The sequence below is a fragment of the Stegostoma tigrinum genome, chromosome 39 (assembly GCF_030684315.1).
Source record: "Stegostoma tigrinum isolate sSteTig4 chromosome 39, sSteTig4.hap1, whole genome shotgun sequence".
NCBI classification, from domain to species: domain Eukaryota; kingdom Metazoa; phylum Chordata; class Chondrichthyes; order Orectolobiformes; family Stegostomatidae; genus Stegostoma; species Stegostoma tigrinum.
In genome coordinates, this window is record NC_081392.1 from 11,804,888 (window position 1) to 11,822,694 (window position 17,807).

At 39.3% G+C, this 17,807-nt stretch overlaps 2 protein-coding genes across 3 annotated transcripts in view; one reads left to right on the plus strand and one right to left on the minus strand.

Annotated features, from left to right (window-relative positions):
- The window catches only part of arhgap35a (Rho GTPase activating protein 35a), a 138,557-nt gene extending 130,441 nt beyond the window's left edge, over positions 1 to 8,116 (minus strand). For both annotated transcript variants that reach the window (XM_048522458.2, XM_048522457.2), the window contains exon 1: positions 7,514 to 8,116. The gene's annotated coding sequence lies outside the window, so the exon portion shown is untranslated. The remainder of the gene's footprint in view (positions 1 to 7,513) is intronic.
- A 603-nt stretch (positions 8,117 to 8,719) lies between these two features.
- The window catches only part of ap2s1 (adaptor related protein complex 2 subunit sigma 1), a 42,647-nt gene continuing 33,559 nt past the window's right edge, over positions 8,720 to 17,807 (plus strand). Inside the window, exon 1 of the mRNA XM_048522621.2 lies at positions 8,720 to 8,904. Within this exon, the coding sequence (XP_048378578.1) occupies positions 8,902 to 8,904 (3 nt within the window). The 5' untranslated portion in view covers positions 8,720 to 8,901. The remainder of the gene's footprint in view (positions 8,905 to 17,807) is intronic.

Sequence of the window (17,807 nt, forward strand, 5' to 3'; positions counted from 1 at the left end):
AAACCTTAGATTTTATACATTCCGCACAAATGTCAAGGAGTAACGGAAACATTACTTGGGAAGTGTGCGGGTGAGTACTGCAAAGTCTGAACTGATGATTAGGAGACGAACCAGAAAATAAGGGGAATTCATGTGTAACAAGCTATTTAACAAACATTGTCAATATGATCACCCAGGAGTCAGTAAATTCTATTCATAAAGTCTAGATATCCCAAACTGATCTAGTCCCATTTGCCAGCATTTGGCCAATATCAGCTAAATACTTCCAATCCAGATGCCTTTTAAAATGTTACTACTGTGACCACCTCCACCACTTTTTTGGGAAGCTCATTTCATACAAAAAGTTTTGATCTCTCTGGGGAAAAGGCCTTGGCTATTGACCCTGTGACCCTCATGTTTCTGCAAACCTTTACTGGATCACCCCTCAGCCTCTGACATTCTAGGGGGAAAATGGTTCAGATTATTCAGCTTTGCCATGGAGCTACATCTGACCCCAGCAACTTCCTTGTAAATCTTTTCTGAATCCTTTCAAGTTTCACAACATCTTTCCTATAGCAGGGAGACCAGAACTGCACGTAGTATTCAAGAAGTGGGCTCACCAACGTTCCATACAACCACAACATGACGTCCCAACTCCTATACTCAATGCACTAACCAACGAAAGCAAGCATGCTAAATGCTTTCTTTAACACCCTGTCTACCAGCAGTTCCACTTTGAAGGCACAATGCACCTGCACCTCCAGGACTCTGTTTGGTAACATTCCCCAGGGCACTACCGTGCAAGTCCTGCCCTAACGTGCCTTACCAAAATGCAACACCGCATATGTATCTGAATTAAACAAAATCTGCCATTTTTCGATCCATTGGACATTGAGATAACCTTCTTCACCATGCACTGAAGCAATTTTAGTGTCATGTGCAAACTTACTAACCACATCTCCTATGTTCACATCCAAATCATTTTTAGAAGTGACAGAAAACAATGGACCCAGCAACAATCCTTGTGGCACACTGCTGGTCACAGGCTTCCAGACCAAAAAAACAACCGTCCTCCACCACCCTCAGATTAGCAAAAATTATGGATTGAAACTGCAAATAGCTTCATTTATTGTTGATCACTAGTTGCAAAATAAGAAACACAGCAGTGATTATGGGAATGCATTTTAGTTGGCATGTGACAAGTAGTGGCCTCAAAGCCTCTGGCTGAAGCCTCACCTTTCATTAGGGGATAGAGCGTCATTTCTAAACTTCAATAGGCAATTAAGTTTGATTAATAGTATCTTGCATAACTAGGGGATGGAAGCTGCGTGTGAATCGGAACACAGTAATCAATAACACTCATGGAATACTGAACTTAAACTCAAGGAGTGTAAAAAGGAAGGAAGTGCCTTCCTCAGATCCTGACTGCAGCATTGTATTCAGTTTGTGGACACTACATGCCAAATAAGGTGGACATCAGAATGAATAGAACAAGATTAAACCAAGGTTTAAAGGTTTACAGATTGAAAATACTTGCTAAATGTATAATACAAATCCAGATATGATAAATAAATCTGTTAGAGTTGACAACTGGGAGGGCAGTAGTAGTTCAGAACCAAGGAATATCAATATAAAATTGGATCATGATCACCTAGCAGTGAATTCAATAAACAATGAGTACTGAATCTCAAACTCTGCCCTAGAAGACAGTAGCTGATACAATCAAAGAATCCCTACAGTGTGTAAGTAGGCCATTCAGCCCATCAAGTCCACATCAACCCTTCAAAAAGCATCCCACCTACAACAAAACCCCCTACCTTATCCTTGCAACTCTGAATTTCCTATGGCTATTCCAACTAACCTATACTTCCCTGAACACTCTGGGCCATTTAGCATGGCCAATCCATCTAGCCTGTACATCTTTGGACTGCGGAAGGAAACCAGAGCACCCGCAGGAAACCGACACAGACATGGGGAGAATGTGCAAACTGCACCCAGTATCCCAAGGGTAGAACCGAACAAGGGACCCGGGCATTGTTAGAGCAGTGCTAATCCCTGAGCCACCATGCTCTGCCCATAGGTTAGGGAATATGAATCAACAACAAGTAAATGAAGTCAAAATACAGATTAAATCACAATAATGCTTAAATGGCCAAATGAGACAGTGAGCACAAAAGGCCGATGTCGTCTCCTATATCTGGAAGGAAAAAGTCACTCATTACATTTTTGGGAGAGGGGAAGGTAGAATAAACCTTAAGGATGCATGACCATACCGCAGATGGATTCTAACAATAGCTCATATACGGAAACATTAGCTCTGATTCTTTCTCCACAAATATTGCCAGATCTGCTGCATATTTCCAGAAATTTCTTTCCTTACTGCACAGCAAGTCCAAGACTGAAGAGGTTGAGAGCCAAGACAAATAAATCAATGAATCAGTATGTTCAGTGAGCTCACATTCTGAAAACAGGGAACACTGAAGTAAATAAGCAATGTGTTACACAGTCTAACACAACACGAGCACGCAAACTTCATTGCAATTCCTTCGTCTGAACTGATCTACGGAAATAACAGGAGATGATCTGAACAAAACCCTTGAAGGTAGGAGATGCAATGACCTGGTGGCTTTTTTTCCAGATTGTTAAACCAGGGACTCGGTTAAAGCTCTGGGGGCCCATGTTTGATTCCCCTCATGGCAGAGGGAGGAATGTGAATTCAATATATCAAAACAATCTGGAATTAACAGCCTAATGATAACCACGAATCCATTGCTGATTATTGGGAAAACCTACCTGGCTCACTTACGTCCCTTCGGAAAGTAAACTGCCATCCCTACCTGATCTGGACTCCATGCAAGTCCAGACACTTAAGTGCCCTCTGGGATGGGCAACAAATGCTGGGCTTGCCAGCAATGTCCTCAACCCATGAACAAATAACAAAAGCAAAACCTAATTTTCACTTGCCTTTTTAAATAACTGTTTGAAAAAAATTCCAATTAAAGGAGCAACCTGAAGTAAAGCTGTGTATTGCCGCTGGTTTACATGTGCACTAGTCACCAACTAGCACAAAAAGCATCAAGAGTTGGCAGGACAGCACATCAAAAACCAGTCCCTGCTCCTATGCTGCTGCTTGGCCTGCTGTGTTCATCCAGCCCTATACCTTGTTATCTCAGATTCTCCAGCATCTGCAGTTCCTACTATCTCTGAAACAAAGTAAGTGCAGTTTATATTAATATTAAATTATATTTAAGCTATATTAACTGATACATTCAACTCCCAATTTTATTTCTATTAACTCAATGTCTCAAGGTGACCATTGCTACCAAAGGACTACTGAGGCTTCATTAGGCCCATTGTGTCCTGGTCAGCAAAAAAAAGCCATCCAGCCTCATACTCTCCAGCTCCTGATGCATAATGCTGTAACTTAACAACATTTTAAAAATGGACCCAAAGATGGTTAAATTTGGAGATTTCTGCCTGTATCACGCTTTTAGCGCAAATCCCACCACCATCTTGGTGAAAAAAAATCCCTAAACTATTACTTTTAAAATTTCTTCCCCCTGCTCAAACTCTTATAAAATAACAAACATTTTTCCTATCAACCCTGTCTAGAATCCTTAAATTTTGTAATTTCAATTAAATCATCCCATTCGCATCCTCCGTTCCAGTGAAAACAGCCGCAGCTTTCCAATCTCAATTCATAACTTAAAAACTCTAGCTCTGACGAAATTTTTGTAAACTTTCTCTGTACCTTCATTTCTACAATGTGGTGACGAGAATAGCAAGTGCTACCCTAGTGAATAATCTAGAATTGATGTGTTAATTTCCAGATGAAATACTCTGCTTTCATCTTGTGCCACCACCCTGCAATATTTAAAATCAATTCTCACGTGGAAACACCAGTCCACAGACAACTGGATATCACATTCTTATCTCCAGGTGAGATGCTTACAGATCATGTTCTTGTGTTCTGAATAGCTATTCCCTACTTTTCAACTTTACAGACCTGAAACAGGAAAGGCAATGCGCCAGACACCTAAACAAAAACAAGCAATTTTGTCTCAGTCTTGCCCCCAAGATTATAAAATCACCTCACAATTGGTTGATTATTTCCTTTTCCAACACTTACTGTCCTCCTTCCTGTTTTTCTACTTCAGAGCCACATTATGTACCCCAATTGGAGTCTGGAATCACATTACCAGCAAAAAGAAAATTACGGCTGTGCATCAATCAGAGCAGATATTCTCCAGTACTGTCTACATTTTTTGCTTTTCATTCACAGGCTGAGGACACCACTGGCTAGGCCAGCATTTATTGCCCATCTCTAATTGCCTAAAGGGCAGTTGCGAGTCAGCCACATTGCTGTGGGCCTGGACTCACATGTAGGCCTGGTAATCAGCAGGCACAATTCCAGATTTTTACTGAACTTAAACTTGACCATTGCTCTGCTGGGTCTCTGGATTACCAGTCCAGTGATAATACCACTAGGCCGTCACCTCCCCTGCATGATGGCGTGGAAATATTACATGCATCTGAAATACAGTGCTCAAAAATTCATATGGTTCAACAATACATTTAAAATGGCATCATGTTAAGTGATATTACATGGGAATGATGGAGTCCTTCAAAAAAAATTTAGTTTCAAGTATTAAACTCCAGAATAAAAAACTACTAGCTCACTTTTCAGTTCACTAGCTGGAGTTCTAACCTATAATATATGCAGATTTAATTCTGTTCTTTTACACAGTCTCCAAACTTGAACATGAACACACATTGTGAGTAGTCCACAGACAAGGACTTGCGCTGTGACATTCTACATCAATTATTTGTGAAGAGTACTGAAGATCAGGATTAAGCTGTTGATTTGAGGACTTTGGGCTCAGCAGGAGACAGATGAAATTTGAGGTAGGAGGTATAGATTAGGTGATTTAGCAGCAATGCATGGGAGGTGAGTGGGTGGTAACAATGTGGTAGTGGGAAATAGAGATGGATACATTCAATTTTTGGAAATACAAGAAAGTAGTTTTATTAATAGGATGTGCGACAGTAGCAAACTGCAGTGTTATCATCATGGCAAAGTTCAGTCACAGTCACCACAAACCTCGAAGGCAAGAAGGCGACCTGTCCACCCCTGGGAATCCATTCTTAGCAGGTGAAACAGCAGAAGAGACAACACTGATTTCTGCACCTAAACCCTCTTCCAAGTCCCTTGGTAATGCCGTATTTGTCAGGTAGCAATCCCTCCTGGCTAAAAAGGTGATAATCAAGAAATCATATAGGAGAAAATTCTGCAGGCTGTAATGCGGAGTGTCTTCATGCAACCCATCAGAAACAACTACCATTAATTCTTTGTTTTAAATTCAAATAGTGATTAAAATTCTGATCTGTGAATGATTTTTTAAAGCAATTCATTGGCCTTCATATTAATTTATTGCAGTATTTTCAAAAATTATATACACTGCTGCAAGGTTATTTGGTCTAATTGATTTTTCACATTCTAACTTCCAAGAATTTAAAAATATGAAGATCAAGATAAAATCATTACAGAAATCAACATGAGAAAATGCCAAGATTGATCTTTGAAGATTACAAATGATTTATAGTTCAGAATGGAACAGAGCCTCTTGCAATTGGAAGATGGCTCATGTCTGCAATTCCTGCTGCATAAACATTCGTCAGTGTAATTTTTCAGAGGCAGGAGGAAGAAAAAGTGAGAGAGAGAGACACATTCTAAGTTAAAAGCGACAAAAATAAAAAGGGATCCAGAGGTTAACGGCAAACAGAATAGAAAAACATCAATAAATGAAATCTAATTCATTAAATATACAGTTCCAATTCTTACAGGGCACGGTTCTACGGCTGCTAACAAGGTCATTCCAGATGCATGAAACTCGCCAGGGAACTTCTGCAGCCTATCCATTCACAGCAATCATCACAACTGAACCTTGAAGCTTTCCTCGCTCACGTCTGTGCACACCCATGTTTCATTGAAAAGCAGCAGTGAAACTACCTGAATATACCTCTGCCCCCTAGAAGGGCAGCTACTATCATGACTAAGGATGGCTTACTCACCACAAGCCACGAATCCTGGGCCTAACTGGTTACATTAAGTTTACAGCTTTCATACTGGCACCTTACACGCACAGGATTTTCCATTTTGTCATGTTAAGATCAATGGAACAGCTCAAAAATCGTGAGGGGGTTTTGATACAGTTACTTAGGTTATTGGCACTGATGGCGAATTGGTAACTGATAAGCATAAGTTGGTCAGCTCAAGAAAAATTATAATTAAATTTGGAGGGGGCTAAATTACACTCACTCCATTAGATCTTACTGGCAACACTGTCTAAAAATAATGCAGTAGATGGGTGGATTAAAGAAACCTTTGTAAAAGGACAGAAGAACTCAGTTTATAATATCACTCCAATTCTGATCTCTTAATGCCTTGTAATACAATCTGGAGAATCCCTCCACCATAGTTCACTGAATCATGAACATAAACAATTCCCCTCACCCCAGCCCATAAAAGTATACTTCGATATAATAAACCAGAAGTCACTCTTTTGGATGCATACCACAAACATGTGCTTAACGCAATGGATACCAACATGTCAAGGCATATTCCACATATATTCAAAAAGGGGGAGGAGGGTTCAGACAGAGTTTGTAGACTTGAAGTCACTGCTTAAACACAGAGTGCACCATGCTCATTAAAAGCAGAAATCACTACATCCGTGAACGTACTATGTTTTATGTCAGCACATACATGCTCTTTAACTGAAAAAAAAACAGAAAGAGAAAGAAACAAGCCCATTCACTTTTTTTTAAAAAAAGCCAAAACAATTTTTTCCTTCTATTTCAGCATCTAACCCTTCTCAACTTTTAGGAATGGAATAAATAGAATGAGAACTTAATATTCAAAATTAATCAATAATCCATTATCCGGACACAGTTATATCTTTATCACTTGTATACGTATTGAGTTTTAAGTCTTTCTTAAAACTAGATTGCCTTGAAGCTGCTCAAACATTTTTTTCTGCAAAAAGCATTTTAAATTATTCTAGGTGCTGCATGTTAGAGGTGACAGCAATATGCCCAAGCAATTAAAAACTAACACCGTAAAATGCAAACAAAAGTCTGAAACAGATACATTTTCTAAACTTTCCTTACATAATCCTACTAATTGTTAAAATTCATTCATTCAGGGAAGAGAAAGGTGTCATTCATTTTTATATGTTTTAACAATGAAAAAATGAAATTAGTTCTTCAACACGTATTGACACATGGATTACTCAACCACATCAAGTAGTCTAAAAAATTTTATTCCATTGACTGCTCTCAAAATACATGTACAAACCAAAAGACACCAGCAAAAATTCCCCCGAAATATTTCCAACGAAATAAATGCTGGGAGGCCAAAATCAGAGAGAAAGAGCAGGTTTAGAATACAAATTAAAGATCCACTCAATGGGAAGAAAAAGAGATTGTAGATGGAAACGTGAGAGATGAGAAAGAAAATAAAACATCTCCCTACCTTTGCTTTCTTTCCACAAGATGAGGCAAATAATAGACACAGGTTTGTTCCTGGGTCTATCTTAAAATTTATGGTCAGCAGACATCTTGTTTTCCTAAGGAATCACAGGACAGATTTGGAGGATAGGGAATGTATGTGGATTAAAGTAATGTGGTTTTTTTCCCCAAACCCTCTCTTTTGCTTTCTCTTTGCTCTCGTTCCTCTTGCAAATCTATGACCGGACAGAAATGGCGGATATTTCTTCCGTACTCGTTCCCTTCAACAACTTTTTCTCTTTGCTGCTGCTAGATTCCCCCCAGGAGTAGACATCGCCCATGATGCTTCTCAGGCCGCCATGGAGGCGCAGTGATTCGATGGGTCAGGTGATCTCTCCTCCTCCAAGAGACAAATATATTTTTCTTTCCTCCTCCTTCCCGATCGTCAAACAATTAGTCAAACATCAACAAAAATCCACCTCCGCACACACCATTCGATAGGCCCCGCCCGATTTTCACTCAAAATTGCCGCCTCAACTATCCCCCTCAAAATAATACTTTAAAAAACTGGCCTCACGACAATGAGTACATTTTTTCACCCCCTTCCCCCTCGCTCCTCCACCATCGTCGTTTGTTTTCCCAACCAAGCTTGATGATTTCATTTTTTTAAATCCCCGCCTACCCTCTCTAGGCTTCCATTGGGCAATCTCCAAGGAGACTCGGATTCCATTGGACATTGATCACGTCAATCAGGTTCGGCGTCCATCCAGCACGTTAGGTTGTAGGCCTCCGGCGGCTCTGAGGGTGGTGGTGGAGCTGAGGGATGTGGAAGGCGACAGCGCCGGATCGGAAGTTGGGTGTGACCGAGGGTGCCGGGAATTGTAGTCTCATCTCCCTAGCTGTATACAGCTTTTGCATTATTTAATTCACTCAGCATTACAATGAATTGTAATGCAATCGTATTCCTCGATTAGTGAGACATCTAAATGTCGATGAGTCACTGCTAGGCTTGATTAACATGGCTAGAATCAAGAGACAAACTTGAGAGTCATTTTCGTGACCTGGGACTTCGTTTGTGTTTTTATAGTAACATCTCCCGGTGAAAAATATTTCCTTAGCATTCCAAAAGGGACGCATTGTGATAGATTTGAATTGTGGTGTTATTGGGAAAGAGAGGAGGAAACGGCCGGGCGCGGATGGAAAGAACTACATTCCCCAGCGTGCCTTGGGTGAGGCTAGCGCATGTGCGGTGGTGGGCTGCGGGTTCTGACAGTCAGCGGTGACTGAAAGGGAGAAAAAAAAGTGTCCCCTCTGAAATAAAATATCATATGTCCCGGCAAAGGGAAAGAAATAAACTCCCATAAAACACAGCTTTTTATAAAAAGAAAACCACACCCAAAAAGCAGAGTCGTAATGGTAAGTAGTGATCTTTTTTTAATTTCCCCATTTCGAAATAGATTGAATGTAGGATGAGGCCTAACGTAAGCCCAGCGATGAAGGGTTTTCTGTAAATTATAAAAATAACGCAAATGAATTAACAAAAGGTGGGTAATTCTTCAAAAAGGCAAACCTTAGGATTGAAATGTTTGCTTTGGTATCTTACAGCCACAGAGTGAATACTTATCGTGAAATAGAGGCCTTGTCGCTTTTCCCTTGCTTAAAGCATCCACTGAGTGTTTTTATGTCGTAAAAGTCAAAAATGGTACAGGTATAATTGAGCTTTTGCATTTTCAAAGGAGCAGTTTTTTGAAGGTGGTAGCCATAATTGACAGGTTTCAACTATCAGGAAAAACTGAACAGGTTTGGGGCTGCTTTCTCCAGAGAAGAAAAAAAGCTTTGGACGACCTGGTAAGGTTCTTCATAAATGTGAAAGGTTTTGTCAGGGCAGATTTCGAGAAGATGGTTCTACATATTGCTCAGACCAGGTCACGTGGGCCATATGTAGATAAGGTGGTCACTGATAAATCCAACAGGAAAATGACTTGGCCCAGAGAGTGGTGAAAACGTTAAACTCACGTTTCTAAGGGTCACTGGACACAATTCAGATTTCTCTCCAGGGATGTTGCCAGACTTGCTGAGTTTTGCCAGCAGTTTCTGTTTGTGTCACTTTCATAAGGCATAGCTGAGAATAATTTAACTGAAGTTCATAAAAATGCGAGGACAAAAGGAATAGGACAATCTTTTGAGGGGGTTAGAGAAGAAAGGATTGAAGGAACCTTGGATGGAGTGTAAACCCGGGTATGGTCCTGTTAGGGTGAAAATGTTTTGATTTTACATTTGCTTTGTAAATCCGAAATGCATACCAAATGCTAGAAATGTGCATTAGGTTTTGTTTTTAGGGAACAAATTTATCTAACAGGTCCATGATAAAATTGATTTATTCTGAGTTTTTTTATTTTGGTTCTGATACTTTAGTTATGCTTCCATAAAATAAGGGAGGACATGCAAATTTGTTTCTTTCCCTCTCAATTTTATGGATCATCTTGAGAGAGCATCTGAAGAAGACCAGTTAGTGTTTTGGAACTGGACCATACCTCTAAATTTTAGGACCAAGAACTTGACTTCCTTTGGATCTGCATATGTTCAGGGTATCTCGCAAGAAATAAACTAAATTTAATGTTTCGGTAGGAAAAACTAATGATATTACGTGAAAAGTTCTAGTGTTTGCTATTTTCACAAAGAAGCAAGTAATTGAATTAACAACCAGTTAATAGATTTAGAAACAGTACAAAGATGTGTAAATTACTTTAAAGCATAGGCAAGGATACCTCAATTTAGGAGACAGATGCATAGAATTTGAAAGGTCAAAGGAATGACAGCAGCCACAGCAATTTATATTTCAAGAGAAAAGGGTGTTGATTGGATAGAAAGTGGATTCTGACAGTCAGGTGTTGCCATGAAGAAAGCAATGAAGATATGACAGGTTCCCTGATCTTACAGATAATTCAAAGGCGACACAAGCATTGAGCATATTCTTTTTGTTTGCAGAGGATGGGCCCCTGTATATATGAGAGTGTGCATTTGAGCTTCAAACTGATGAAGCATGTTGGCAACCTACATCTTCCTTGCTCTGTGACCAAATGTAGGAATTGTGTAGTTTTGCATTTCAGTAAAATATTTGATTTTCCTCTATCCCTAAGGAAAACATCCCCTCTGAGGAATTACCAGAGATCAACAAGCTACATCTGGGGAATTGTCAGACCTCTTACCTTCACAATTCCTTTGCATTCCTTGAAATGGCAAAGTAATCATGATTATAATCTTAAATTCTCTGTCAATGTGATGGGACCTAGGCAAAGGGTTTTTGTTATGTGGCTTACAGTTGATCTGTATGCATTGCGTCTTCTGTCCCATACCATATGTGCACTCAGTTGGAATATCTACATTGCTTTCAAATTATTGCCCTTGGATTTCTTCTCATTTCTGGGGCAATTCTGCATTTTCTTCCATCCAGTTACAAAAATTAAGAATAAATTGGGCTATGTCCTATTCCCAAGTTTTTTTCAAGTGGATGTGGTCAATCACTGTTTGATATATCTGGTACCTGGGATGAAGAAGTTGTCCTATAAGGAAAAATTGAGGTATGGGTGTTACTGGTTGAGCATTGCACATCACCAGTTGCCCTTTAGATGGTGGTGCGCTGCCCCATTGAACTACTGAAATCCATTTAGTGTAGATACAACCACATGCTGTTTAAGAGGCATTCGACCTTGCAACATTTTCTATAGTGTTAAATCTGCTATGGGGTTGCATTTGATAATAGATTGTAAATTTTTTCAGAATGGAGTATGAATTTTATTTGTATAGCTGAAGACATTTTGAATAAAATCATTCATTTTACCTGGATTTATTTTGAATTTACACTGGGGACATATATTTCATAAATGGAGGCCATTTTCGCAATATACTTCAGCAGCTTGGGTAACTATATTCCAGAATATTTTGGGATTGTCGTTAAAGTAATACCACTTTATCTTTTATCTCCAGATACAAGTACAAGTCTTGCTCAGTCTAATATAATTTAAGTATTCTCATTACAGGTTAGAATGGTGAGTTTTAACCTTGTTCCCAAAGACTAAGAGCGCAAAGCTGACTGTCAGTCAATAGGGAGTCATAGAATGGGAATGCTTTAGAAGTGTCCTGCTACAGTCACAGCTGATGCAGGCTGGGTCAGTTGGTGCTAATGCTAGGTTTCAAAAATGAAAAAGTTTTATTTTCTCATCTCTTATCCTGATGATTAAAAAAGCTCACTAAATTAAATATTGCTAAGTCACATTTTTTGCAATTCAGAATTGACCTGTTCATTGTTAATTTATTCCATCGGTGGGTACAAATTATTTAAAAGTTTAACTGAAGTGGGGTCTGTTTCCAGGGCTATTTTTTAAGGATGTTGTTTCTTTTCCTGAGGATTTCCTAGTTTTAAACAGTATTCTCCCACCCTACATTACCAACCACCAGTCTAATTAGAGACTTCATCAGCATTGTGTCCTGAGCCGCTGAGTTAGCAGACAGGACTTCCTGATTAGTGCCAACACTTAATAGAAATACTTGAATGGAAAGAAGAGCTAGCTAATGCTTTTACTTAAAAAATAAAGGACCTAATATTCAATTTTAGCAATGCTAATGTGTACATGTTTATTTTTGCAGCATAGCTAAAACCCAATGTCCAGTCATGTCGAATTAACCAATGCAGAATAATCAAATACTGTAGTTGTTGACAGCAGCATATTAAATGAATGCCATTGATGTTAGTGTGCTTTTAATATTGGCCAAAGTGAAGAATTGTGCCAGATAATGACAATTTTCAAATTCCATCATCTATGGACTTGAATGGGTTTGAGAAGGGCAGTAAACATAGACATAAAATGACTGCAGTAATTACCTGATCCCAGATTGATTTCCTAGACTTCTTTCAATGGGGAGTAAACAAAATAACCCCAAACTTGAAATTATCATTTATCTGAAGACATTCAAACCAGTAAACTGCGTTTGACCATGAAAAACTTTGCATTTTCTGTTTTGTTTTTATTGTATACATATTTGACATGAAAATGTTGCTTGCACCTATATAAACTTAGACAGCCAAATTCAGGAATACACAAATGAACCATAACACCAGCGCTTCATTGGAGGCTCACTGATGATGTTACCTAGGATGGTGACGAAACGTCTGAAAACTAACCTTCCAGCTCACATCCACAAATGAACCATATTTCAGTAGTTGATTGGTAGAGCAACAGACAAAGAAAATAAAATTGATTTGTAACAGCACAGACCAAAGGCTGTCAGTTTCCCTCTTCCTGCCCCTGTCTGTCTCTTGATATCGAAAACCATTAATAAAGCAAAGCAGAAAAACATCCGCTCACCAAGAACTTGGGATTCTAGAAATGTTGCTGCTGCTGAACGTTACGTGTCACCAACCAAACCACCATGGTTTCAGATTTGATGCTTTCCGATTCAAGAACCCTTTTAAACTATGTTTGCTTTTCTCTACGTTTTAGTACGAGCCACACTCCCCTTTTTAAGTTTTATACCCATTTGTATGTGTTTGCTGTTTTTCTCAGGGTTGTTGGGTAATAAAATTCATCTTCACTGAAGAAAATCTTGAAACTTACTGCTAACTCAGATCCAGTTACTGTTTTAATTACGATGTGATATAGCTGTATGTGAAAGGAATTTAAAAATGTTGTGGCTGACCACAGGGGTTGAAAAGAGGGGAATCAATTCATCTCTCCTCACTGTTTTGTTGCAGTTCTAAGTTTGGTAAGAGCAGTATATTTAGTGGAAAACAAACAGTCAGTATAAGAAATCAAGTGGGAACACAGAACAGGCTGATTACAATCTGGAGTTAAAGGGTGATTTACCAAGTGGGACTTTGTGATAAGTGTATAAAATTTGTAGTACTTGAATATTGTTAAACAATGAAACATTGCAAAAACTTTTCAGCTTGTGCCTTGCCGGGGCAAATACAGTGAGCCTAACATCGGTAGTGGGGAAAATTCTCGAATCCAATTGTCAAAGATTTTATAGCAGAACATTTAGAAATCAGTGGCAAGATCAGACAGAGTCAGCATGGATTTATGAAGGGGAAGTCATGCTTAATAAATCCGGTGGAATTCTACGAAGATGTAACTAGTAGAGTTGACAAGGGGGACCCAGTCGACATAGCATATTTGTACTTTCAGAAAGCGTTTGACAAAGTCCCATATAAGAGATTAACGTGCAAGATTAAAGTGCATGGGGTTCAGGAAATGTATCAAGAAGAACAGGAAACTGGTTGGTAGAGAGAAAACAATGGGTCCTTTTCAAATTGGCAGGCAGTAACTAGTGGGGTGCCACAGGGATCAGTGCTAGGACCCTAGCGACTCTCAATATATGTTAATGATTTGGATAAGGAACAAAATATAACATCTCCAAGTTTGCAGATGATACCAAGTTGGGTGGGAGGGTGAACTGTGACAAGAATGCAGACACCCTTAACAGATTGGGTGAGTGGGCAAATCAATGGCAGATACGGTATAATTTGGATAAATGTGACGTTATTCACTTCAGAAGCAAAAGCAAGAAACACAGATTAATACCTGAATGGCTGTAAATTGAGAGAGGGGAGTGTGCAGTGGGACCTGAGTGTCCTTGTGTACCAGTTGCTGAAGGTAAGCATCCAGGTGCAGCAGGCAATAAAGAAGGCAAATGGGATGTTGGCCTTCATTGTGAGAGGTTTTGAGTACAGGAACAGGGATGTGTTGTTGCAGTTGTTCAGGGCCTTGGTGACACCACACCTGGAGTATTATGTGCAGTTTTGGTACCCTTTTCTGAGGAAGGATGCTTTTGCTCTTGAGGGTTTACCAGGCTGATTCTGGGGATAGTGGGTCTGAAATACGAGGAGGGATTGTTTTTGCAAGAGTTCAGATGAATGAGAGGAGATCTCATACAATCTTATAAAATTCTAACAGGACTGGACAGGGTAGATGCAGGGAGGATGTTCCTGATGGCAGGTGTATCCAGAACCAGGGGTCACAGTATGAGGATTCAGGGTAGATGATTTAGGATGGAGATTAGGAGACATTTCTACACCCAAAGAGTGATGCGCCTGTGGAATTCATTACCACAGAAAGTAATTGATGCCAAAAGAGGCACCTAGATATAGCACTGGAGACAAATGGGATCAAAGGTTATGGCGTGAAAGCAGGATTATTTGGACAATCAGCCACGATCATGAAGAATGGCGGAGCAGGCTTGAAGGGCTGAATGGCCTCATCCTGCTCCAGTCTTCTATGTTTCAATGTTGCTTAACAAGTTGTTCAAATAATTACTCATCTAAGAGTGAAACCCAGTGATCAAAATTGAGGATCAGTCAGGATGTCGAGGTGCTTAATCCAAAAACTTCCACTTCAAACTAAACAATTACTGTCGAGCCCAACCAGAAAGCTGTATACAATTTATATGGATAGACGGTGGAAGCTTCAGGTAGAAATAATTAAAGAAAATGTTAACAGCATATTGCCTTCATTCCTTGAGAATGAAAATATGAGGAGGTAGAAGTAATGTTTCAGCTACACAAAGCACCTACTTAGGTCACACCTTACAGTACTATGTGGTTCTGGGCACCAAACCCCGGAAGGATATTAAGCTTTAAAGAGCATAGGTGGATCAGAATGACATTTGCACTCTGAGGTAAATTACAAGAAGTCTCAACTGGTGCTGTTTTCCCAAGGATTTAGAATAGTAAAGGAGTGTTTTGATCATTGTTGTAAAGATATTCGGACAAAACACATGGTTCTCTGCTGGTTAGGGAATTGAAAACGAGGAAGCATAGTTTAAAAATCAGAGTCGGGCCTTTCAGGATTCAAATTAGGAAGCACTCCTGAAAATAGCAGGCAGTAGAAATTTGGAACTCTTTCATCAAATTGATCTGAGGTCTGTTGTTAATTTTGAAAACAGTGTTCATCAAAGGTATTAAAGGATTTTGGCAAAGGCATAACGATAGAGTTCAGTCACAGATCGGCCATGACCTTTATTGAATGATAGATCAGGTTTGTGGGGCTAAAAGGCTGACTCATATTTGTATATTTTGTGGAAGATGTTTTAGTTTTTTTATATCATCAACATTGTGACAATTTTTTTACACTGTGAATAAACCGCCCAATCACTTATTATAATTAAAGGTAAGCAAATTAGGTGCATTTGGGCTAAGACAAAGTGACGTCTTAAATGATGAACTAAAATCTAATCCATTGAAAATGTTTAAGTAATGACAGTGTTCAGGCATGTATTATCTTAATCTGTAGAATGTTGCACTTAATTAGATACTAAAGTCTGAACACCCACAAAGTATTTTGCCTCAGGGATTTGAAGCAATAGGGTGTGTGTATGTGCAGTTATTTTGTTTAGGGAGAAGGGTGGGGCTTGTGTCATGTTCAATTAAATATTTCTTTTGAACATGTGGTATTTTTTCCTCAATCTTGTTACAAATGATTAATAGCATTTCTCAGAGGATTAGCCAGCAGGTCCAAGCGATACAACATGTAAATGTTCATGATAAAAGGAACAGATGTTGAAATTTTAAAACATTTTTTTGGTTGGATATGGGTATGAAGAGAAATGGACCAAAGGTGGAAAAATGGAGATACGTGTGTTATTGATCTGCAGAACCCAAGAGCCTGAGTGGTCCTGTTCATTTCCGATATTCCCCAAAACGTGACCCTTTCTTATGTGCACTTTGGAGAGTCATTCTCAACAATCTGTTCCTTCACAGTTGATTTCACAGTCAAACTCAATTCTGTCACTTTTACTCGTCACAAGTATACAATTTGCAAAAGTTTCAAAACGATTGATGTCAAAAGTAGGAATCTTGGCTGATTTCTTCCCACTTCCCTGGTCAATCTTGGTGCTGTAGCCAGTTATTGTAATATTACCTGCTGACCAGGCACCAGCAATCAAACGTGAAATCTAGGACATTGCATGCAAATGACTGGATTGGAATGGAACTCGCTGTAGTACAATCTCAGCCTGAAGGGATGACATTCAAAGCTTGAATAGGGAGAATATTGAAGTCCCAACAACATACTGCTTAATGAATTGCATGGCCAAAGTGTTGTAAGAGTAGGTATGATGTTGAAAGTGATTGTTGCAAGCTAAAAACATTGTCTACAGTCCATATCCCAAGAATGTGTTTGCCTTCAGACATCCCAAAACCAGAGATGAGCAACAAAAGCAGCAGACAGCATCTAGAACTAGCCTTTTACAATTCAGAACTTTGAGCAGGAGGGGAAACTGGGTGAAAATGCTCTCCCTCATAAGTTTATCTCGCTTTCTGATATTTATTTTAAAATTTCACTTGGAAACAATGGATAGCAAGCAGTGGATTGAAGCCCACATTCTAATATTAGGGTTCAGTCAAAGGTTATAAATGATTTGCAGGCCTCTGTGCTGTTTAATCCCTCAGTATGATTAAAGCCCTGATCTCACTCTGTTATTGAACATCCTTGGCTTATAATTATTTCCTGATATCCATTAGTTTCTATATAACCAGCCCAACTTGTTCTTCATGATTACAAGGGTGGAGTGCAGTAAATGCGACAGACATAAATAGTTTGCTGATATAACCCATTCTCTAGCAACAGATGGACTTTGGGTGAGGAAGTAAGCATAAGCAATTGTGAAACGCATTAGAACAGTGCCTCTCTATTTTTCTTTCCATTGTGTCTCTTTCTTGAGGCTTGAAAATTACCATGATCCCAGAACGGCTGGCATTTGGTTGTTGATATTTAGACTGCAGGGTTTTTAAGGGAAAAGTACCTGTCTTTTCACTGGAGTTTTTGGAATGGGGTAGGCCTCAAAGATTGACCATTTAGGCACACGCATGGCAGCCATTGCTGGCATGGAGCCTGCAGCTCCACAATTCTGGCTTATGACCCTGTTGAGGTTGCAGTGCCACTTTGGGAAACTCTCTGTTAGAACAAATCTTCATGTGTCTTGGTAACAATAAAGATTTTCATTTTGAGTTGCATAGTTATTGTTCCATCTCTGAGGTGATAAGATGCAACAAATTCACTGGGGATGATACTTTCTTATGGTGCATTTACTGTATAGTATCCTCCACTTTATTAATAAGGGCATAGAGTATCAGAGCAAAGAGGTGACGTTGGACCTGTATAAAACATGTCATATTGTAGGCAGGATGTGAACACATTGGAGAGAGTGTCGAGGTGATTTACAAGAATGCTCTCAGGGATGAGGAACTTTATGATAAGTTGAACAATTTGGGACTGTTGTTGGAGAGAAGACTGAGAGGAGATCAGAATATTAAGTGGGCTGTC